The 25,898-nt window shown below is 33.3% G+C and overlaps 1 protein-coding gene across 5 annotated transcripts in view; it reads left to right on the top strand.

The window, feature by feature from the left end:
- Positions 1–6,923: 6,923 nt before the first annotated feature.
- LOC127734229 (F-box/LRR-repeat protein fbxl-1-like) overlaps positions 6,924–25,898 on the top strand; it is a 29,907-nt gene continuing 10,932 nt past the window's right edge. For 3 of the 5 annotated variants that reach the window (XM_052244000.1, XM_052244001.1, XM_052244002.1), the window contains exons 1-7: positions 6,927–7,035; positions 12,105–12,171; positions 13,428–13,773; positions 14,981–15,136; positions 17,033–17,148; positions 17,552–17,631; positions 22,237–22,285. In XM_052244000.1, coding sequence (XP_052099960.1) covers positions 13,473–13,773; positions 14,981–15,136; positions 17,033–17,148; positions 17,552–17,631; positions 22,237–22,285 — 702 coding nt within the window. In that variant the 5' untranslated portion in view covers positions 6,927–7,035; positions 12,105–12,171; positions 13,428–13,472. Of the gene's footprint in view, positions 7,036–12,104; positions 12,172–13,427; positions 13,774–14,980; positions 15,137–17,032; positions 17,149–17,551; positions 17,632–22,236; positions 22,286–25,898 lie in introns of all 5 variants that reach the window. The other 2 variants (XM_052243998.1, XM_052243999.1) reach the window with 2 other exon arrangements.

The raw sequence follows: 25,898 nt of genomic DNA, 5'->3' as shown, positions 1-25,898 counted from the left end.
TGGTATCTTTCGCCTCTCTTTTAGCAAACTTTTTACTGTCGGGCGGGAGACATAGCCAGGGGGATGACCATATTTCTATACCACAGTCAATCCTTGGGATTTGGAAGATTAAGAACATTATGCATCAGGCACTCGTCATATTGTCTCCTTGTCAAAGCCACAAAAGTGGAGAGAATACTAAGGTGACAATAAAAATCAGGTCGAAGAAGGGCAGACAAAACCATTGCCAGATAAAAGAACAATAAAAAGACAAACAACAGTCCCCCATAACACTACACAAGCAACTTAAGATTAAGTTACATGGACCTAAACAAAACGGAGGAGACGACCGCAGGTGCTCCGACAGAGTAAGTCTTATACCGGAAGTGGAGATTTTTTCTGCATACTGTACAGGGTGTTCTAAGAATTACACAAAATCATGTTAAATTCAATCTACACTTTTTTCTCCACTGGATGGTACTGGATTTTGTAGCTAAAGATAGGTCGCTGGTTCCAGTGACGCAGACTGGGAAGTGTCAGTGTACTGGTTGTGTACAAAACATGACACTGTGGGCTGTAATTATTCAAGGTCTTTGATCAAGAATCATTGACTGGGAGTCAAACACTAGAAGCGTACTCGATCTATGGTTTGATCAGTGCGAAGTCCGGAATGAAGGGCGGGAAATTCCGGGACTTCCACTGGAAATTGAGGGTATTTTCCCTTGCAACAGACTACCTCCGGACCCCTCAGAGAGATGTTTCAAGGATTCTTTAACATGCTGTTTGCCTGGCACTCATCTTACACACGGCATTGTATTTAACGTCCTCATTTTAAATACATTTATACATCCCGCACAGTCATTCGGACACCGCACTTTAGTACTTTCATGAGCAACACGATGGGTGCCACATGTGGAGCAGGATCTGCTTACCCTTCCAGGGCACCCGAGATCACCCCTAGTTTTTGATGGGGTCCGTGTTGCTCAGTCTTAGTTTTCTATGTTGTATTTTGTGTACTGTTGTTTGTCTGTTGGTCTTTTTTTTTCTTTTTTAGACATGGCGTTGTCAGTTTATTTTCGACTTATGAGTTTGAATGTCCCTTTGGTATCTTCGCCTCTCTTTTAGCAAACTTTTTACTGTCGAACGGGAGACATAGCCAGGGGGATGACCATATTTCTATACCACAGTCAATCCTTGGGATTTGGAATATTAAGAACATTATGCATCAGGCACTCGTCATATTGTCTCCTTGTCAAAGCCACAAAAGTGGAGAGAATACTAAGGTGACAATAAAAATCAGGTCGAAGAAGGGCAGACAAAACCATTGCCAGATAAAAGAACAATAAAAAGACAAACAACAGTCCCCCATAACACTACACAAGCAACTTAAGATTAAGTTACATGGACCTAAACAAAACGGAGGAGACGACCGCAGGTGCTCCGACAGAGTAAGTCTTATACCGGAAGTGGAGATTTTTTCTGCATACTGTACAGGGTGTTCCAAGAATTACACAAAATCATGTTAAATTCAATCTACACCTTTTTCACCACTGGATGGTACTGGATTTTGTAGCTAAAGATAGGTCGCTGGTTCCAGTGACGCAGACTGGGAAGTGTCAGTGTACTGGTTGTGTACAAAACATGACACTCTGGGCTGTAATTATTCAAGGTCTTTGATCAAGGATCATTGACTGGGAGTCAAACACTAGAAGCGTACTCGATCTATGGTTTGATCAGTGCGCAGTATGCGGTAGTCTTGACTGATGGCTTGCAACAGCCGATGTTTCAGCGGAGGAAGCGTGAGTTCTAGTAGCTTTCTCCGTGATGTTGTTGATGTGTTTAGTCCACTGTAGGTCTTGATTAATGGTAACACACAGGTATTTCCCACTCTAAAACAGCTACAAGATTATGTCCATGCAAGGTATAATATAAGCTACCAGTATTAAACTTTTGTACGCCAGACGTGCGTTTATATAAATAAGAAGATGTGGTATGAGTGCCAATGAGACAACTATCCACCCAAGTCACAATCATACGCAACTATTATCAGCACCGGCTTTGCGCATGCGTCAAATTTGACCACACTCGATATCGATAAATTTACTTTAGATTGTTAAAGGAAATCTTAAATTTTGATTAGCTGTCTGTAAATATCATTAAATTTCTTTTTCATTGGCATCAATTTTGAAAATTCAATTTATAAGCTTTCTACAGATCTAATTTGTATTTTGATAAGGATTGCAGAAGTTAAGGCCTTTTTCAATTAAAGAACACCGGGTGCACGACGAAACTGCGTGCACGACCTATTACTTCATACAATACGAAACCAAAAATGTGTGCACATGGGTTTTCTTTAATGAATTGACATAAAATCTTTATTAGAAACAGCTTCATTCGCATGTATATTTATTCTCTGGTTCTAAATCTATCCAACGATATAAATTTCATATTTTACAATTTTTTTTGAATCAGGGCCTTTTTTATTCAAAAATCGAGTTGCGATCATTTTCTGAAGTTGACCAGAAATAATCTAAGTCAAACCAGGTATATATTCATGGATAAATAATTAACACATGCCAATGTGATGACTTCTGTTATTCTCAGTAGTTTGTGGTTTTTTTTCTTTGACGGTTTAATAGCCTCTTTCTTTTCAAGTTTACTTTATAAATTGTAAATTTCAATGCACAAAAGTTTCAAATGAAAAAAAAAATATTCTCCAAGATAAACCAATTGCCAAAGTCTTAAAAGAATAAGACAAGGGCAGCATATGTGCCAGTGTGGACTATATACGAAAATATTTGTATATAGTAATGCTAGTTTAAAGATTACAAAACGGCAATCGCTTAAAATTGAAATAAATTGAACTAAAATATTTTAACAGTTTAAGAAACAAAATTCTATCGTGAAAAAAATTTTAATTTTGCAATTGAACATTTATGTAAAATTTTTATTAAAAAAGGAAACTTATTTTAATTATTTTACTGTTAATGTAAAGTTTACGGAGAGCTGTCTCATTGGCACTCATACCACATCTTCTTACATTTATATTGTACATGGATTTGCAGAATTTGTAATTTTTAATTTATCGAATGAATAAGATAATTGGAATCGTTAAAATTCAGAATTATACTTGAAAACAGATGCCTGCGACCCTGTTATTTCGTTGAGCATGTTTTCTAAAGATATCCGCGTGAAGTTCACAAATTTCACAATGTATTTGGTCACCTGGTGTGAATTTCAGATAAAATTGTCAAGTTCAAATCCGTGGTTAAAACTTTCCTTTACATATCAGTAATATTATTATCCGGGCAGGGTACTCCCCCCCTTTTTTTTTTATTATACTCGGAACATTATTGTATACACTTTTTCTGTGGGACTTTCTTTATGTTTTTAGGCGGCATGCAATGAAATTTTGGGAAAATTTGCTGATTAGTTTGAGAATATCATTATATAAATTCATTAGTATGTGCTTTGATTGGCTTATATCTAAAAAAAAACAAGTAATCTAAAACTATATCATTATTGTTAGTGAGTGACCTATCCTTACATCAACGAACATGTGAAACTTGTATAAATATTGTTGAAACTGAGGAACATGTATTGATAGAGTGTCCATTGTAAGATGACATGTGAACTGATCTTTTTTAGAAAAATTTTGTCAGAACATCCAAACTTTTAAACATTTTCCAATTTGGTGACATTATCTATTGTTCTAGCCAGTGAATGTGATAGAAGTGCCAAAATCTGCAAATTTATTTTACATAGAAGACGCTGCTTTTCACATCGTTAAATTTTTTGTCTTAACTGTAGACATTTTTAAAGAAATTTGAAAATTTAGCTGTACATTTATACTTATTCATTATTAATACGACATTTCTCTTTACAATACGTTTATGTAGCGTGTTTTCCACTGTGATTTATAAACAAAATGAATCGTCGCGGGCAATGGTACTATAGTAGCATTAAGTGTTGAAGGCCCATTTTGAGAAAAATGTCTCTCAGAAATCATGGCTGAAAAGTTAGTGAAAATAAAAATCAACATACAATTCTAGGAGGTAAAACAAGATAAAAATCTACGTTGTCTCATATTCGGGTTTACGTCGAAAGAAAGGTTTAAGATATATCAAAATCGAACAACATCGTGTGAACATTTCTATTGATGACTATAGTGAATCATTTTTCGATTATGTATTTTGTTATTACATGAATTACATCTATCCATATTTTGATTGTCAACTCATTGCATACTTCTCTAAAAATGGTGTTACTGAAATCAAGAATATTATATCTAATATAATATAACCTCACAATTATAACCCTCTTGCTTTTGAAATTGTTAAAGAACAATTTTAATTTTATGTAAGTGCTTTTATAAACTATAACAAGCCAACGATTTAATGATAGATATATATACATGTATATATGTTTGGTTATCATAATCTCGTATTTGTCCTTTTTCGACTTTTTATTTTGTATGTTTGATATTCGGTAAAATCGAATTTTATCTTTTGGAAATAAAGTCAGTTTATACAACTCGTATTCATGCGGAACCTAGCATGCTACAATGTCATATGGTTATAATATTGTTTACTAAGTGTTGTCAAATTATTTACGAGTGTCAACATTGTCTTTACAAACTCAGCATGTTGTCTTGATAAGATATCACACACAGAAAAGACTGATCAGACGGATAAGAAATTAAAATCATGCGCGATAACTCGTACTGGCTTACACTGAGGATAATAGTTGGCCATGGTGTAAAAGTAAACAATTATAGGTCAAAGTACGGCCTTCAACACGGAGCCTTGGCTCACACCGAACAGCAAGCTATAAAGGGCCCTAAAAAGGCTTGTGTAAAACAATTAAAACGGGAAAACCAACGGTCTTATCTATATAAAAAAACTAGAAACGAGAAACACTTATGAACCACACCAACAAACGACAACCACTCTGAAACAACAGGCTCCTGACTTAGGACAGGTGCATAAAAATGGAGCGGGTTTAAACGTTTTAATAGGCGCCAACCTCATCCCTACCCTGAAACAGTGGTATAACATTACAACATAAAAAGACACACAATAAAATATCGATTGAAATGGCTTAACTCAATCAAAAAGACAATACGCAAAAACAAGGAAATATACACTGAACGAATAAGTATGATCTATGACACAATATAAATAAAAAAGATGTCTAATGTCAAAAAGACAACTTTAACCTAGGACAAAATGGCGTTAAATAAAGTAATGTACACAGGTAAATTTAATATATTAATTTTGTTGTTAGGTGTACAGAAACATTTTTACAAAATAAATTTGTTATTCACAGTTCGAGTACAGAAGTGAAAATATTGTTTAGTCTACAAAAGACTCATCAGTGCCGCTCGAATAAAAAACAAATTAAAAGGGCCAAATAAAATACGAATTCAAAGAGCATTGAGGACCCAAAATTCCGAAAAGTTTAGCCAAATACAGCTAAGGTAATCTATTCCTGTGGTAGAAATACCTAAGTATTTTGAATGTTCAAAGTTCTGTAAACAGTAAAAATTATAATTATGACACCGGAAAAAACATCTTATACTTACTGGGACTTGCAGCTCAGAAAGTCCTTTATTCGGCTTGAAAAGAGAGGTGGAAGATAATAAAGGGATATTCAAACTCGGCAATGAACTGACAACGCCATGGCAAAAAAACGAAAAATGACCAGAAGACAAACAGCAGTATACAAGACACAACATAGAAAACTAAAGACGGAGTAACACGAATCCCAATAAAAGAACGGGGTGATCTCAGGTGCTCTGGAAGGGTAAGTAGATCGTGTTCCACATATTCACCCGACGTATTTTTCGTATTAGTAAGGTAGTTCCTTTTATTCCGTAGTGAGCCAAATGCATGAGTAACCGTTGGTGGGGTATCTTGTCGGAGACTTTTGAAAAGTTCAGAAAAAACAATGTCTGTTTGTTGCCCCTGGTCCCTGTCTTTTCTACATATATCATCAGTGACTGCTGTGAATTATAAACTAGCAATTGATAGTAAAAAGTAAATAAATGCCATTTTTAGTATATTTATGTAAATATATCATAGAAAACGCAAAAATAATTGAAATTAAAGAAAACCAAAAAAATTAAGGTATTTCTGGTAAAAAGCTCTCAAGAGCTTATGTTTGTATTGTTATATGTGAATCGAATCAAAAGAAAACTTTCGTATTCGTATTCGTATTCAATTTTGTATCAAACAAAATTTTGATCATAAGTTGGAATTCTGTAATTATTTGAATTTGGCTGGGCAGATTAGGTCACATCTGATTAGTTGATTGTTTGTCTATTGTACCATGGAAGTAAAATGAAATATAATACTTCCATGACTAGTTGTACGATCTTAGAATATTGTTCTTTGCTGTTTATCATGTGTCACAGTGTTAAGTTTGTTTGTGTTGCTATAGCGTATAACTAATCATGCTTTGCAATAAAGAATTCATTCATTCATTCAAAAAGTAACTTAACTATGATTTGTATGTGATCAAAGTATCCATGTCTATATTCAGGAACAAATCTGCAATAAAAGAGTTCCTCTCAGAATGCAAATTACTTGGTGTTGCATTTCAGCCCCCCCCCCCTTTTATATTTTTTTTTCAGAGACAAGTGACTGTGGTTTTGTAGAAGAGAGGCGAAAGATGTTAAAGGGACATTCAAACTCATAACTTAATGTCTTCTTCTTCCAAACTGGCAACGCCATGGGAAAAAATAAAAAGACCAAAATACAAACAACAGTATAAAAAAGAACACTTGAGTAATATTAAAATATGAAGACACAAGTTTATCATTCAATCTTATTTATTTTTACGGATTTTGTACGTTTCGCTTTGTAAATTGACTAATTCGTTAGTCACTCCATATTGGCGACTGGTTTACGGTTTAATTTCTCTCCTCTCATCGATTCAATCAAAACCAATAAAACAGTAGTGATCATCTCTGAAAATAGAACAAAAATCGCTTGTATAAATATAACTTTGACAGTTATTTATACCTATAAGGAGACGACATTGAATAGCAGACAGGTAGTTTTTACTAGCACGTTTTCTTAGATATATATTTATGTATTGTAGATGGGTAGAAAACGGCAAATCAACTGATCACCTTTCCTACATCATGACATGTATATACAGATAGATACAGATAAATGATATATAATCAGATGAGAGTTTTTAAACTGTTTAACAGGTAGAATTTTTCGATTTAATGTCAGCAGTGATACTTTAATTTATGTACACAAGTGAAAAAGTAATATGAGGCAGGTGTTACCAGCAAAAGGGGAAAAGTCAGCAAACCTTTAGAATACTTAATGATATGATATCTTGTTAGGTTCATCAGAAGGAATTGAAAAATATGGTCCTATTTACACCAGACAATTTACTCTGAGTACACACAAATCTGAGCATCTGGTAAAGTTTTAAGGCACAGCAGGAACTAGATAATTACATTTCAAATGCATATTATGTTTCAGAAAATTTAAAACTTACTTTGATCATGTTGATTTTGATGTTCCTTTTTTTTCATTTCCACAGGAGTGCCAAAATAAACAAACACCTGAATTTCATTTGATACATTCCACTCAATTACACTGTTTAAATCACCTATTGTTGTCCATATTACATATACTGGGGAACATCTCAAACATTTTTTCACACTTAGTTTATTTTGGCACCTTCTGTGGGGAATCCGGGTCCGTTTGCGCCCAATCACGTTCGCCCCCATGCACGTTCGCCCCCCTTTCACTTTCGCACCCTACACGTTCGCACCCAAAGTCCGTTCGCACCCTACACGTTCGCGCCCAATTTTTATTGGTTTTGTGTTTAATAATTTGTAATCGAGTTTTGGTAAGTGTATTGCTATAAATATATATTTTTTCATTGTTTCTAAATAAAGTGAGATTCTGACAAGGTTTTTTTTGTGTCATGGTAAATGTATTGCTATAAACATTTTTTTTCATTGTTTTTAAATAAAGTGAGATTCTGACGACCAGTATTTTATTTTTGTGATGAATAATTTTTAATCATGTTAAGGTAAGTGTATTGCTCTATATATATATATTCGACCTGTTAGTCAAATGCGTTTTGTTAAAATATACTTTTTCACTTTTTTGGTCTTTTGGAAAATGTTGTTTGTGCTGTATTTAGACCCCTCTTTCAAGAAATTTGTTTTGCATGCACACGTATATAAAAATTGCGGTTTTTTTCAAACGCAATCATAGGTTTGAACGTTGTTTTCAATTTAGACTTGTTTATATTTTTTCGTTTGGGCTTGTATTATATTTGCCTTCGGGTTTATATGATCCGTTCATCCTATTTTGACTCCTCAAAATTCAAGAGTCTGTCCTAAATTGAGGTAAATTGTATGGTTTTCCAAATACCGTTTCGATTCCTAACATCACTGAAGAGACATTAATTGTCGAAATCCGGATATGGTGTACAAAAACCTTTGCACCTTTTGTTTGCGGTATACCATCTTTTCCGCAAGTTTATTGTTTTCTGATTAGTATTAAATTTATAATTAAGATCCATTTATTACATCGGTGATCCGTTTATTTGGCAATCGCCAATGGCAGTCAGCAGGGTTTAAGAACATTTGTTGTTCGACCTGTTAGTCAAATGCGTTTTGTTAAAATATACTTTTTCGCTTTTTTGGTCTTTTGGAAAATGTTGTTTGTGCTGTATTTAGACCCCTCTAACAAGAAATTTGTTTTGCATGCACACGTATAAAAATTGCGGTTTTTATCCAACGCAATCATAGGTTTGAACGTTGTTTTCAATTTAGACTTGCTCTATATATATATATATATATATATATATATAAATTTTTTTTTTTCATTGTTTCTAAATATAGTGAGATTCTGACAACGTTTTTTTAGGTGTTGATAAAATCTTAATCATGTTTTGGTTAGTGTATTGCTATAAATATTTCTTTTTTTTTGTTTCAAAAGGAAATGGGATTCTGACAACGTTTTTTTTTTTTATGTGTTGAATAATTCGTAATCATGTTTTGGATAGTGTATTGCTATAAATATTTTTTTTTCATTGTTTATGAATAAAGTGAGATTCTGACACACATGAGATCAAAGGAGCCAAGCTGTTAAAAACAATTATCTTTCATGTTTTTTATTTAAAATCTTTTCAGTTTTACTCATACCAAGCTAAATACATGCAGTATTTACATTTAAAGCAAGTTAAAACAACCATGACAACAATCATGATTTTTAAACACTCAACAATAACACCCTATTAGGCTGTGTATAAATACCAATTAGCAGTAATCATACATAATTAACATTTAATAATTAATCATCAAATCAATTTAAAACAATATATCATTTAAAAATTCCCGAATTTTTATTATGAAAATAAAAATATTTTGATATATACATCTACAAAACATCTAAAAATTTATCAGGTTTTTGAATAAAAAAAAAAGGGTGCGAACGTGTAGGGTGCGAACGGACCTAGGGGGCGAACGTGTGGGGTGCGAACGTGTAGGGTGCGAACGTGTATTGGGCGCGAACGGACCCGATACCTTCTGTGGGAACGAAAAAAAGGAACCTCAAAATCAACATGATCAAAGGAAGTTTTAAATTTTCTGAAACATAATATGCATTTAAAATTTAATTATCTAGTTCCTACAATGCCTTAAACCTTTACCAGGTGCACAGGTTTTGTCTGTACTCAGAATAAAATTTGTGGTGTAAATACCACCATATTTGACAAAAGGTTATGATGAACCTTAACAACAAATTTATATATATATAAACATTTAGTGTAAAAAATCCCCAGCATAATTTCTGGTGAAAAGGTAACTGAATTAAGGAAACATATCTAGTTGGTCCTATTATTTGGAATTTATATATGACGTCAGTTTCAATGTCAACAAAGATACGCAATCTTCAGGTTGTGTTTTTATACGACCGCAAAAATTAAAAAATTTTTTGGTCGTATATTGGTATGACGTCGTCGTCGTCCGGCGTCGTCCGAAGACACATTGGTTTTCGCACTCTAACTTTAGTTTAAGTGAATGGATCTCTATGAAATTTTACCAAAAGGTTCAATACCACAAAAGGAAGGTTGGGATTGATTTTGGGGGTTATGGTACCAACAGTAAAGGAATTAGGGGCCAAAAAGGGGCCAAAAATAAGCATTTTTGTAACTTCCAGACATAACTTGTGTGTTAGTGTATGGATATCTCTGACATTGTACCACAAGGTTCCATATCACAAAAGGAATGCTGGGATTGATTTTGGGGGTAATTGTCTCAAAATTTTAGGAATTAGGGGCCAAAAAAGGGGCAAAAAACAAGCATTTTCCTAGTTTCATGACAATAACTTGTGTGTAAGTGTTTGGATATTTCTGAAATTGTACTACAAGGTTCCATATCACAAAGGGAAAGCTGGAATTGAGTTTGGGGGTAATTGCCCGAAACATTTAGGAATTGGGGGCCAAAAAGGGGCCAAAAATAAGCATTTTTCTAGTTTCCAGACAATAACTTGTGTTCAAGTGTATGGATCTCTCTAAAATTGTACTGCAAGGTACCATACCACAAAGGGAAGGCTGGGATTGAGTTTGGGGGTGATGAATCATAAGGGGGTTCAAAAAATTTGGGGGGGGATTTTTTTTTTTTCTTTTTTTTTCTGTTTTTCCTTCTTTTTTTTCTTTTAAAATTTTCCATTTTAAGTTGGTTATTTCTGATTTATATTTAAAAGCAAATAATAATGATATGGTAGGAGATACACACCAAACAGGATGTGTAAGTTATTATATAATAAGTATTGTGCAATAGCAAGAAATTTTCAATTGCACAGTATTGCACAATAGCAAGAAATCTTCAATTGCACAGTATTGCGCAATAGCAAGAAATCTTCAATTGCACTGTATTGCGCAATAGCAAGAAATATCCAATAGCAAGAAATTGTCAATTGTACAGTATTGCGCAATAGCAAGAAATATTCAATTGCACAGTATTGTGCAAAAGAAGATACTTCGTATAAATTGCTTATAACTTGATCAATTTCAATGGGGTTTTATTCTTGAATTCTTGGGGTTCTTTAATATGCTGAATCTAACCGTGTATTAAGTTTTTGGATTTTGGGCCCCGTTTTTAAATTGGTCCACATTGAGGTCCAAAGGGTCCAAAATTTAACTTTGTTTGATTTCGTCAAAAATTGAATTATTGGGGTTCTTTGATATGCCAAATCTAACCGTGTATTTAGATTCTTAATTTTTGGTTCCGTTTTCAATTTGGTCTACATTAAGGTCCAAAGGGTCCAAAATTAAACTTAGTTTGATTTTGACAAAAATTGAAATTTTAGGGTTCTTTGATATTCTGAATCTAAACATGTATTTAGATTTTTGATTATGGGCCCAGTTTTCAAGTTGGTCCAAATCGGGGTCCAAAATTAAACTTTGTTTGATTTCAACAAAAATTGAATATATGGGGTTCTTTGATATGCTGAATCTAACCATGTATTTAGATTTTTGATTTTTGGGCCCCGTTATCAACTTTGTCCACATTGAGGTCAAAAGGGTCCAAAATTAAACTTTGTTTGATTTCATCAAAAATTGAATTCTTAGGGTTCTTTGATATGCTGAATCTAACCATGTATTTAGATTTTGGATATTGGACCATAATAGGTGAATGTCCAATTTAAAATTTTTAAGTTCTTAGACCACATTCATTCTGTGTCAGAAACCTATGCTGTGTCAAATATTTAATCACAATCCAAATTCAGAGCTGTATCAAGCTTGAATGTTGTGTCCATACTTGCCCCAACTGTTCAGGGTTCGACCTCTGCGGTCGTATCAAGCTGCGCCCTGCGGAGCATTTTATTTTTCTTCTTGTTTTTAAGTATAGTTTAATTAAAAACATAATAATTTATACCTAAAAACAAAGAATATACAAAGTTGGCTTATTACTGACTTTTGTACTGATACAAAAATCTGACTGATTGATCTAAGGTGAGTTTCCTCAGAGAACTCATTTTGTTTGCTAATTGTATGTTGAATCAGCTTTATACTAATTTTATTACATACTCAAACAGAATAAATTCAAAATGATCATCCTCTTTATTCTCTTTGGTAATTAGATATACAAATATGCAGGAAATCATATGACTTACAACATGGCAGTGTCTGTCAACAGAACAGGATCAGGTAATGCGTAAGCTCAACTGTTAGAAAAAAGTTAGAAAAAAAAAGTTAATGATTTTCAGTTCATTAATGTATTGATTTTTCGTTTTATTGAATTTCTTACTGTTATTGGGACTTGGTCCCAATATGAATTAATATTGATTATTTTGGGAGAAAATAATTTGTTAAAATTTGTGATTAGGTTATTGGAACAACAAAAGGTAATTATAAATGAATATTATGTTGTATGCAGTTGTATACATGTATCATACATGTGAATCTTCCATTGGGAGGACAATAATCCCGTTTTCAGGGGTCTCCTTCCATCCCCTCGTTGAAGAGGTAAAAATTTATGCAACAGGTAGATTTTGACAATGAGGCTAATTATCGTGATTATAGTTTGATTGCAATCAACAGGTGATAGAATATTAATTACTCAATATGGCTTCCTTTGAATTTATGCCACACACCAAGGATGATATAAATAATTACCGGCATTGATAGAGAAGTGGAATGTTGTTGTCAAAACAACGATTGAATCTTGGTCAGTTTTCAAAATTTTATTTCAAAAATTTGTACTTTAAATCAGTTACATGTATGACTGTCAAATATATGACCATTTCCTAATTCTTGTTTCACACTGTGATTCATTTAGAGGTCTTACAAAAAGCACAGAAACTGCCTTGGTAGCATGCTCGTTTGCGGAAGTCGTGGGTTTCGATCCCCGGCCAGGTTAAACCAAAGACTTTAAAATTGGTATTCGCCGCTTCTCTGCTAAGCACATGCCATTTAGGAGTAAAAGTGAATACTGGTTGGCCCCAAGTCAAAATAATGTGTCTGGATAGGGTAACATGTCTTCCTGCAAATGTTACCTTGTCAACTAGCAGGTTAAAAATCTGGCTCAGCATGTCTGTCTAGTACAAAGCAGGGCTCATATTCATATCATACCAACATGTTCTCATCCTGAATATGCATTTAATTTGCCACTGGATTTTAAACAACCATCCATCTATCATCATAAAAACACAGATGTTATCAGTGTTCAAATCAAAGTATTATTAAAGTATTTGCCTGAAATGGTACAATTTGGTTTTACATGATGTAAAACCTCACACGGAAAACAAATTACTAATTTTAAATTTACAATGTTTTCAGTTTACAGGTAATGCATAGAATTTATTGCTGTATTGGTGTGTTTCTAATTAGAAATTATGATATAGAATTGATGGCTGTATATTTATTTATAGAATTATGAAAAAAAGACATTTCTTTATTTTCAGATTAGTTTTACACAGATTTGAGCTACTAACAATGAATATGAGATAATGGTGAAACATTTACATGATATATGCCTGAATTTCATTCAGAGTAATCTAGACAAAATTCCTAATGCTGGAGAGAGACTTCCAACTGTCCACAAAGAACAGCTCTTAGAACGAATCGCTGATCATGATTTATTGATACCCGAATACATTCCCTTTGTAATACAACAACTGTTTTTTAGTTCACTTCGTCATGTGACATTTTACAAGTGTGACCAGGTGACTGATGAATTCTTATGTGTATTAGCCAATCAGAAGTGTGTACTTGATTCTTTAACCATACAACGATGCCAGTCTGTTACAGGTAAGAATAAGATGCTGGTGGGATATGATCAGTTTAAATGATCAATATAAATTATCTAAGTTATGGTAATATCCACATCATGCAGTCTGCGACGTTAAGCGGTAGCCCGAAGCCCGTGACTAGTAAAAATCTCATCGGACTTGTGCAGAAGCACTGGTGATTGCCCGACCGGTCTAGTGAACATCTGAAATCGTTTGCGAAATTGTAGCCGTTATTTTATTGAATCTATGAGAACAAGTTATAAATTTGTCGCTGACATTTCCGTTAACTGGTATCCCTATTCAATTATATACGGTTGATCACCCTTCTAATAAAAGGAAACCAGTCGTCAACGCGATATAATTAAAGACCAACGAAATCAAGAACGAGGCTCAACCACGTGCTGATTTGTATTGATAATTAACCTTAGACTTAAATACATGTACATGTAGATATTGATATTTGGGACTACACTGCTTTGCATGCAGAATTTAGGAGTACAAACAAATAAGGGTCAGTTGAGTGTCAGAATAATAAATCCAGATGGAGAAACAGATCTTCCTGTGAATATCTTAGCTGCATATAGTATGTTTAAAATCTGGCTAAGCTTGATGGTCTAGTACAAAGCAGATTATATCAGCGATGCTGGCAGCTGGTTGATGGATTTTTCTATCATTTCTGTTTGAAATATAATTTTGATTCAGTGCAGACCAAGTTGCATGGTGGGTAGTTGATGTAAATGGTATTGCTGTTTAACATATTATTTATAGAGAATATGCACAAAAAGTCCACCAAAAAAAATCATAATAGAGTACATTGTATACTTTATTGCACATTAAGCCCTTTTCAACCCAGTTCTGGGCAATTTATTTTAGCTGTGTCTTATCTTATTGATGTTTTTATATAACGGAAGGCTTAAGTTTTACATATTTGCCATCATTTATACTTGTTTTATTTTTCCACTAGCGTAAAGAAATCTCATAAATTAGTTGGTTTACAGTATATACCTGAGTTCACATTTTTACATGCACAAAAATGTATGTATCTATAAATAAGTACCAAAGTTCAGTGGTAAAAAAATATTCGATAGCTTTTAATATGTATAATGCATATTTATATCTTTGGCATATTTGGAACATTAGTTTAAATAAAGGATGTATTTAATCCATGCTTTGTTTTTTAATTGATATCTACATGTAATGGTAAAACGGTTGATTGTGTTTTACAGATGTTGGTATAAAGAAAATTACTGATGGACAAGATGAACTGTCTTATTTAAGATTACGTAGACTGACAAACATAACATCTTCTGGACTGTCATGTATTAGATCTTCTAAACTCCAGACTGTGGATTTAACTGGCTGCCTTGCTTTAACAGTTAATGGTTAGTCTAACTCAAATTTCATTTGACGGATGAAAGGAGATGTTATATACATTGAAGTTAAAATCAATGAGAGGAAAACACAATGATAAAAGACATTTTAAGATCTATATACTGTCTTCATTAAAAAACAATTTCCCAGAACTTCCAAACTCTCATCTTAAAATTTAAAATTTTCACTGTTTTAAAAATTAAAGAAATATCAGAAAGATGTATTGGTTTAGCAAAAATATCTCTTCTAAGACCTCTAGCAACATACATTGTATTGGAATAATTTTTATGTCCTACCTACAATAGTAGAGGGGTATTATATTTTCTGATCTGTCAGTCTGTCTGTCTGTGAGCTATTCCTTCCATTTGTCTGTCCCTTATTATAAAAGTTAGAAGATTTGGTAACTGTAGTTTACATTTGTACCCTTAAGTTGTGTTCACATCAACTTGAAACTTAGTACACATGGTCATTAAGATGTGAACTTTAATTTATATGCCAAATTTGACCCTGATTTCATGGTTCAGTGAACATGAAAATGTGATATTGTAAAATCAGGACGTTCTCAGGTTTAAGTTTTTGGTTAAGGTAGTTTTTCATGAAGTTGAGGTCTTATCAACTTCACATGATCATTATGGTGTGAACTATTCAAATTATATGCCAAATCGGGTTTTGACCCCAATTTCACATTTCAGTGAACATAGAAATAAAGTGCCATGTACCATCGGGCATGGTGTCAGATCCTAGTTTTGTATTTTTTATGCCCCCGCCGTAGCGGAGGGGCATTAAGTTTTACCCTTGTCCGTCTGTACGTCCGTACGTCCGTCGCAAAGTTGGTTTCCGTTCTCTAACTTTAGTTTGCCTCAACCAAATGTTATGAAACTTATACACAATGCTTATTACCACAAAACACAGATCAGGTTTGAATTTTGGTGGCGTCACTGTAACCATTCTAGAGTTATGCCCCTTTACAAATGGAAAAATTGCTGAATTTTTCGTTTCCGTTTTCTAACTTTAGTTTGCCTCAACCAAATGTTATGAAACGTATACACAATGCTTATTACCACAAAATACAGATCAGATTCGAAATTGGGTGGCGTCACTTTTACAATTCTTGAGTTATGCCCCTTTATAAACATAAAAACTGCTGAATTTTTCGTTTCCGTTCTCTAACTTTAGTTTGCCTCAACCAAATGTTATCAAACTTATACACAATGCTTATTTTATTCAAATTGTTTAAGAATAACTAAATTCTAAGGATTTTCTTATCCCAGACATATAACCTTAGCTGTATTTGGCACAACTTTTTTGAACTTTTGGTCCTCAATGCTCTTCAACTTTGTACTTGTTTTGGCTTTTGAACTTTTTTGATCTGAGCGTCACTGGTAAGTCTTGTGTGGACGAAACGTGCGTCTTGCGTATTAAATTTTAAACCTGGTACCTTTTGTTAGCTATTATTCGTATGTTTCTCTGTCCTATATGTTCTCCCATTTATTTGTATTGTAGTCCTGTCATGTAATGTTGTCTTTTTAATGTTATATTTAACATTGCCCATAAAAGCAGGAGGTTTGGCTAGCCACAAAACCAGGTTCAACCCACCATTTTTTTTTTAAAATGTCCAGTACCAAGTCAGGAAAATGGCCATTGTTATATTATAGTTCGTTTCTGTGTGTGTTACATTTGAATGTTGTGTTTCTGTTGTGTCGTAGTTCTCCTCTTATATTTGATGTGTTTCCCTCAGTTTTAGTTTGTAACCCGGATTTGTTTTTTTTCTCAATCGATTTATGAATTTCGAACAGCGGTATACTACTGTTGCCTTTATGTATGCAGCATTCTCTATGTTCAACATAACTATGGATATGTAAAATTATAATGATTGTAAATTATAAATCTGATTTGAACAATTTTAGGAATAAAAACCCTTGTGAACAACAATCCTAGTATTAGATGTATGAATATTGATGGATGTCACAAACTATATGATGATGTATTTGCAGTTATAGCACAAGGATTGAGAGGCAGTTTGGTAATTGTTGTTTCTTATATTGTTTATTATAGGGTATAATTTGTTAAAGTTGATATTTGATATTCTTTTAAAGAAAGATTAACCCAATGATTAAGAGTGATATGAAATCACTTTTCAAACTATTACCTTATATGACTGAAAGAAGATCTGGTAAAACCCTGTTAGAGTTCACTTTCATAGGAACAATCGGAATCAGCTTTTAGAATTATTTGGTTGTGTTAAGCAAATATACTTTTCTCTATTTATTTGTCAAAACAGACCTGTAAGAAAGACGCTATATGAAAACTTTTGAAGTAAAAGGATAATACATTGTACACTTAATTATACTAAACTGTTATATGTTTTGTAGGAAGATTTAGATGGAAATACACTTAATTATACTAAATTGTTATATGTTTTGTAGGAAGATTTAGATGGAAACCCACATGTTATGAGGAGTGAGAGTTTAAAGACCATAGCAAAGTACTGTCCAAATCTAAAAAGGTCAGTCCTCTTTAAAAAAGGTTTTTAGCATGTTAACCTTTTACTTTACATAATTTACTTTAAATGAAGTACTTTTCTAGATTAACCTTCTACAAATACCCTTACGGCCAAAAGTTTGCAAAAGTGAAAAAATCTTTGTTTTTTAACTTACTTTGGTTCAAGTTAACATCCAGTTATATTTATTGTACAGCAATATGAAAAGTAACACCTTCAATGATTTATGTCTTAGTGAATATAGCATTTAAAAAATAAAATTAGGTTAATTTATTTATTGATGTTTTCATTCAATTTATGTTATGAAGATTTGCAGTTCATGGTTTTAAGATTGTAAGAGTTTATTTATTTAATTCAAACTTTGTAGTGGTAAATATTACCTGTCAAGACTTTTACAATTAGAAAAGAAAAGTAGTAGTTCCACGAAGGCCTTAATTTAGTTCTAGAAATTGAAATTTGTAATATCATATGTAAAAACCTATATTTATGATCTAAATATGAATAGTAGGTTCAATAAGGCCCTAAAATGGCCCCTATTTCTAGCTACATTTTCAAACTAGGATTTATTGACCAATTTCAAAAGGAATCATAGCTAATTCAATGACTTGATTGAAAATTTGCATTCAATTCGTGACATCACAAATAGCAGTCATTTGGATTTACCATGAAAATTCAATGAAAATAGGTAAATTTCCATTAATTTTTTTGGACGGAAAATGTAGAGCGCATGCGTTTTCAAAAAAGATATTTTCATATAATGTTTGTTATAAAGTTTTACATATCTGACCTGAATAGTTAGTTTGTTGACGCCTGTGCTCTATGTTTCCTATGCCTTAATTTGATTGAAATCTGTATGCCCCTTTACAAATGGAAAAATTGCTGAATTTTTCGTTTCCGTTTTCTAACTTTAGTTTGCCTCAACCAAATGTTATGAAACTTATACACAATGCATATTACCACAAAACACAGATCAAGTTTGAATTTTAGTGGTGTCACTTTTACTGTTCTAGAGTTGTGCTCCTTTACGAACGGAAAAATTGCTGAATTTTTCGTTTCGTTCTCTAACTTAAGTTTGCCTCAACCAAATGTTATGAAACTTATACACAATACTTATTACCACAAAACTCAGATCGAGTACAAATTTGGGTAGTGTCACTTTTACCGTTCTTCAGTTATGTCCCTTTATAACTTTATATGATATGCAAGCGGGGGGCATCATCTATGTCCCATGGACACATTCCCCATTTATTAGTCCCCTACCGACGAAGTCGAAGGGGACTTTAGGTTTGCACTCCGTCTGTCTGTCTGTTTGTCTGTCTGTCCATCTGTCAGTCCGGCAAATCAGATTTCCACACTTTTTAGCTCACCTGACCTGAAAGGTCAAGTGAGCTTTTCTCATCACTTTGCGTCCGTCGTCCTGCGTCCGTCGTCCGTCGTCCGTCGTCCGTAAACTTTTACAAAAATCTTCTCCTCTGAAACTACTGGGCCAAATTTAACCAAACTTGGCCACAATCATCATTGGGGTATCTAGTTTTAAAAATGTGTGGCGTGACCCGGTCAACCAACCAAGATGTCTGCCACGGCTAAAAATAGAACATAGGGGTAAAATGCAGTTTTTAGCTTATAACTCAAAAACCAAAGCATCAAGAGCAAATCTGACATAGGGTAAAATTGTTCATCAGGTCAAGATCTATCTGCCCTGAAATTTTCAGATGAATCGGACAACCCGTTATTGGGTTGCTGCCCCTGAATTGGTAATTTTAAGGAAATTTTGCTGTTTTTGGTTATTATCTTGAATATTATTATAGATAGAGATAAACTGTAAACAGCAATAATGTTCAGCAAAGTAAGATTTACAAATAAGTCAATATAACCGAAATGGTCAGTTGACCCCTTTAGGAGTAATTGCCCTTTATAGTCAATTTTTAACCATTTTTCGTAAATCTTAGTTATCTTTTACAAAAATCTTCTCCTCTGAAACAGCTGGGCCAAACTAAACCAAACTTGGCCACAATCATCATTGGGGTATCTAGTTTAAAAAATGTGTGGCGTGACCCGGCCAACCAACCAAGATGGCGGCCACAGCTAAAAATAAAACATAGGGGTAAAATGCAGTTTTTGGCTTATAACTCAAAAACCAAAGCATTTAGAGCAAATCTGACATGAAGTAAAATTGTTTATTAGGTCAAGATCTATCTGCCCTGAAATTTTCAGATGAATCGAACAACCTGTTGTTGGGTTGCTGCCCCTGAATTGGTAATTTTAAGGAAATTTTGCTGTTTTTGGTTATTATCTTGAATATTATTATAGATAGAGATAAACTGTAAACAGCAATAATGTTCAGCAAAGTAAGATCTACAAATAAGTTGTCATGACCAAAATTGTCAGTCGACCCCTTTAGGAGTTATTGCCCTTAATAGTCAATTTTTAACAATTTTTTGTAAATTTTTGTAATCTTTTACAAAAATCTTCTCCTCTGAAACTACATGGCCAAATTAAACCAAACTTGGCCACAATCATCATTTGGTTATCTTGTTTTAAAAATGTGTGGCGTGACCTGGTCAACCAACCAAGATGGCCGCCACGGCTAAAAATAGAACATAGGGGTAAAATTCAGTTTTTGGCTTTTAACTCAAAAACCAAAGCATTTAAAGCAAATCTGACATGAAGTAAAATTGTTCATCAGGTCAAGATCTATCTGCCCTGAAATTTTCAGATGAATCGGACAACCCGTTGTTGGGTTGCTGCCCCTGAATTGGTAATTTTAAGGTAATTTTTCTGTTTTTAGCTCACCTGGCCCGAAGGGCCAAGTGAGCTTTTCTCATCACTTGGCGTCCGTCGTCTGTCGTCCGTCGTTGTCGTCGTCGGCGTCGTCTCCGTCGTCGTTAGCTTTTTACAAAAATCTTCTCCTCTGAAACCACTTGGCCAAATTTAACCAAACTTGGCCACAATCATTGTTAGGGTATCTAGTTTAAAAAATATGTCCGATGACCCCACCAACCAACCAAGATGGCCACCATGGCTAAAAATAGAACATAGGGGTAAAATGTAGATTTTGGCTTATATCTCTGAAACCAAAGCATTTAGAGTAAATCTGACATAGGGTAAAACTGATTATCAGGTCAAGATCTATATGCTCTGAAATTTTCAGACAAATCTGACAACCGGTTGTTGGGTTGCTGCCCCTGAATTGGTAATTTTAAGGAAATTTTGCAGTTTTTGGTTATTATCTTGAATATTATTATAGATAGAGATAAACTGTAAACAGCAATAATGTTCAGCAAAGTAAGATCTACAAATAAGTTGTCATGACCAAAATTGTCAGTCGACCCCTTTAGGAGTTATTGCCCTTAATAGTCAATTTTTAACAATTTTTTGTAAATTTTTGTAATCTTTTACAAAAATCTTCTTCTCTGAAACTACTGAGACAAATATAACCATACTTGGCCATAATCATTATTAGGGTATCTACTTTGAAAAATTTGTCCGATGACCCCGCCTTCTAACCATCATGGCCGACTTGGTTAAAAATAGAACATTGGGGTAAAATGCAGTTTTTGGTTTATATCTCTGAAACTAAAGCATTTAGAGCAAATCTGACTGGTGGCAAAAAAGTTCATCAGATTTAGATTTATCTGCCCTGAAATTTTCAGACGAATCCGACAACCCGTTGTTGGGTTGCTGCCCCTGAGTTAGTAATTTTACAAAAATTTTGCAGTTTTTTGTTATTATCTTAGATATCATTATAATATCTAATATCTAATACTATTAATTATGATTTTAACCTTATTTTACATGATTTCCAAAGCATCAGTAAATACAGGTGAGCGACACAGGCTCTTGAGAGCCTCTAGTTTTCTTTGTACTTGAAGATATTGATTTGATATTTGGTGTATTGTTTTATTTTGACAAGTTACAGGTCAAGTTTGAATTTTGTTCAGGTTTGATGATTTTGTGCAGAGTTATGGTCCTTGATCTTAGAAAATTCACTCAAATAATCAGTTTTCCACACTTTTTTTTGTCATGCTTAAAGATATTGATTTGATGATTGGTATATAGTTTTATCATGACAAGTTACAGATCAAGTTCAAATTTTGGTCCGGTCTAATGATTTTGTGCAGAGTTATGGTCCTTGGACTTAGAAAATTTACTCAAATAATCAGTTTTCCTCACTTTTTTACGTCATGCTTGAAGATATTGACTTGATATTTGTTATATAGTTTACACCAAGACAAGTTATAGATCAAGTTAGCATTTTTTTCCTGTACAATGAATTTTTAACCAGTAGGGGATTATGTATTGCCAGGCAATACTCACAGAATGCTTGTTTTAATTATGACATATGACATCATAAGTGTTGTTATGCATCAGAGCTTGTTGACTTTGTATTTGACTGATATTTTAACATATTTTGTCATCAGATGTTTACAATAATAACTGAATTTAAATTTCACAGAATTATAAGGCCAATATTAAGCCTTGGTGAACCTACTTGCTTTTGATAATTCAAATAAATATTTTTATGAGATATAGAGATTGAATTTAGAAATCTACATAACTGTTAATGAATTCATTCTGTTTAGTATTTATTTATGTTTTCAATTTTATTAGGTTAAATTTGCATGGATGTTCAAATTTAAATGGAGAGGCAGTTTTTGAGGTAAGTTTATATTCAAACACACATCAAAACATTAAAGGGAAACAATTTTGCAATTAATATATCACTGCACTCTTAGAGGCTACTAATATATCACTGCACTATTAGAGGCTACTGATATATAACTGCACTCTTAGAGGCTACTAATATATCACTGCACTCTTAGAGGCTACTAATATATCACTGCACTCTTAGAGGCTACTAATATATCACTGCACTCTTAGAGGCTACTAATACAGTACCATTTAAACGGATCGATTCGAGATCGTTTTTTTCCGATTTCCGTGTTTTTCAGAGTCACACTGTGTACCGCTGATTATACTCCCAATTTCCTCCAAATATTCTCTCCCAACACAGCGTGGCTGTTAATTGGTTTATTGCCCATCGGATGTCCTAAAAATTAAAGACGCATGACAACATAATCAGATTAGCCAGATTATTTACCTATATACATCTAATCGATCTTGATTGCACCTGTGTTCCTTTAAAAACACGTTATTAAAATTTTAACAAATGTTTTCCTTTCTTTGACAGATAAAGATGTGACATTATCATTCGGCATAAGATAATTATTTTTACATGTTTTTGCCCCATGTCATTGTCATTTGAAATAAAATGTACAAAAGAAGAAAAATACGAAGAAAAAACTTATTTTGTATTTCTATTATAGTCCGGTCAGGTCATACTTTGTGTTCTTTCAACAAAGACAATTTACCACAATTAGAATCTTTTATGACTTACTCAGTAAGCAATTTCCGGTAAATATTTATTTTGCAATATAGAATATTATGTTTCACTACCTCAGTATATGACAGACTTGAATTATTTGAATTCCGAAAAGAAACTGTAAAGTGACAACTCTGTTGAACAAAGGGAATAAGTTTTGTATGCATGCCCTTTATTCATAAAAACAAAACACTGAGAGAAGTTCCCCACCCAGGCACAACACAACATTCACAACTTAATTAATTATATGGAAAAAAATCATGCGTTTATCTCTGTTATTGATCTTTAATTATTTAAAATAAAATTGGATGAGCGCAATCCGTATTTTACTGCTCATTAAAAGTCCTTGGCGAAATGAAAAAAATGAATTATTTCAACAATTACTAAAGAAAAAAATCAAATATATATACAAAAAACATTAAAATGAAATTATATCGTGTACCCAGATGCTACAAGAAAAAAATATGTGAAAAAATCAGTGGACAGGATTTTAAAGGATTTTAACGATGTACTCATTTTCACAGAGGATCTCTACCAACGCCCAACTTAACGGCATGCATCGTGTTTTCATCTACAATAAATTTATATTGTTGACCATGGACGTATAACTAATGTTCAGGTCTACGTCCTGTTTTGACTGATAAAACATAAAAAATAAAATAGTTAAAGAAGACGTGTTCGTTTATTCGGAAAAGGATTATATTTTAGATTCCGGTTAATCAATTGTAAAAGGACCTTCTAGAGCCTCAATACTAACGCACAAAAATGTCAATCATTAATACAAAGCAACTTTAAAAACCTGAATGAATTTTCCCACGGTCGTTCAGAGAGGTCACCTGAGTTTACTGGTATGTGATATTATTTCCCGCCATATGAAAATATTGTGTTGTGGATATATTGGTATGACGTTGTCGTCGTTGTTGTCGTCGGAAGACACATTGGTTTCGCACTCTAACTTTAGTTTAAGTGAATGGATCTCTATGAAATTTTACCATAAGGTTCAATACCACAAAAGGAAGGTGGGGATTGATTTTGGGGGTTATGGTACCAACAGTTAAGGAATAAGGGGCCAAAAAGGGGCCAAAAATGGGCATTTTTGTAACTTCCAGACATAACTTGTGACATTGTACCACAAGGTTCCATATCACATAGGGAATGCTGGGATTGATTTTGGGGGTAATTGCCTCCAAGTTTTAGGAATTAGGGGCAAAAAAGGGGCAAAAAACAAGCATTTTTCTAGTTTCATGACAATAACTTGTGTGTAAGTGTATGGATCTCTCTGACATTGTACCACAAGGTTCCATAACACAAAGGGAATGCTGGGATTGATTTTGGGGGTAATTGCCTCCAAATTTTAGGAATTAGGGGCCAAAAAGGGGCAAAAAACAAGCATTTTTCTAGTTTCATGACAATAATTTGTGTGTAAGTGTATGGATCTTTATGAAATTGTACTACAAGGTTCCATATCACAAAGGGTAAGCTGGAATTGAGTTTGGGGGTAATTGCCCAAAAGGTTAAGGAAAAAGGGGCCAAAAATAAGCATTTTTCTAGTTTCCAGACAATAACTTGTGTTCAAGTGTATGGATCTCTCTGAAATTGTACTGCAAGGTGCCATACCACAAAGGGAAGGCTGGGATTGAGTTTGGGGTTGATGAATCATAAGGGGGTTCCAAAAATTTGGGGGGGGGATTTTTTTTCCCTTTTTTTTCTTTAAAATTTTCCATTTTAAATTGGTTATTTCTGATTTATATATAAAAGCAAATAACATGAATAATAATGATATGGTTTGAATAGGTAAATTAAAAATTTTTCAGTTCTTAGACCACATTCATTCTGTGTCAGAAACCTATGCTGTATCAAATATTTAATTACAATCCAAATTCAGTGCTGTATCAAGCTTGAATGTTGTGTCCATACTTGCCCCAACTGTTTAGGGTTCGACCTCTGGGGTCATATCAAGCTGCGCCCCAGCGGAGCATTTTATTAGCATTTAATATTGTGAGCAAAGTCAAGTTCAAGTTCAACCACACACTGTTGATCACTGAGATGTGTATCGTGGAATTGTCTTCCCATGGCAAATTAATTTCTTTTAAAATCTTTCAAGATCACTGTCCAAAATACAACACACAAGTTTACATTCATTGTGCGTAAATAAATATTATGCAAAGACGAGTTAATGCAGCGGTGGAAGTATTCCTGTTGTAGCTGAAATGTATTATTATCCTAAAGTAATGCCAACAAATCGTAAAAAATAAATGCCGTAGACTTATTAAGTATAACGAATGGTGAAAATTTTTTTCTTTTTTACTTGCATATACAAAAATTTGAGACACGTAATTTTCTTTAAACTGCTCACATTTAATCAGCGGTAGTTTCCGTTTATTTTTACACAAGTATGTCCCTTTTTGTAAATAAAATATTAATTTACCGATGAAAAAAAAACAGGTTAAAATCAAGTATAGTTTTTTTTTATAAAACTTTAATGCAATTTAAAAAGAATTAACAACAACATTTTGCTTTTAAATCTTTAATTTGTTTCAAGCAATTAGATAATCGTAAAAAGAAAATGCCGTAGACTTATTAAGCATAACGAATGGTGAATAATATTTTCTTTTTTAGTTGTATACAAAACTTTGAGACACGTAATTTTCTTTAAACTGCTCACATTTATTCAGCTTTGAAGTAGAATTTTGCGTTTTTTTCCACATTTTCCACAAAATTTTATAAACCTTTTTCGGCAATGTCAGTTTTTTTTATAAAAGCAAGTCCATTTAGGTAGAGATGTTTTTAGAATAGCAAGCAAGAAATACGAAAATATTTTAACTTATTTTTAACACAAAAATTAAACTTAACCAATATAAAAAGACATTTAAAATTATACACTTGTTTG

Source organism: Mytilus californianus, unplaced genomic scaffold (assembly GCF_021869535.1).
Source record: "Mytilus californianus isolate M0D057914Y unplaced genomic scaffold, xbMytCali1.0.p SCAF_3, whole genome shotgun sequence".
Lineage (NCBI taxonomy): Eukaryota > Metazoa > Mollusca > Bivalvia > Mytilida > Mytilidae > Mytilus > Mytilus californianus.
Note: the sequence above shows the minus strand (reverse complement) of the source record. Positions and strands in the feature narration are given on the sequence as shown.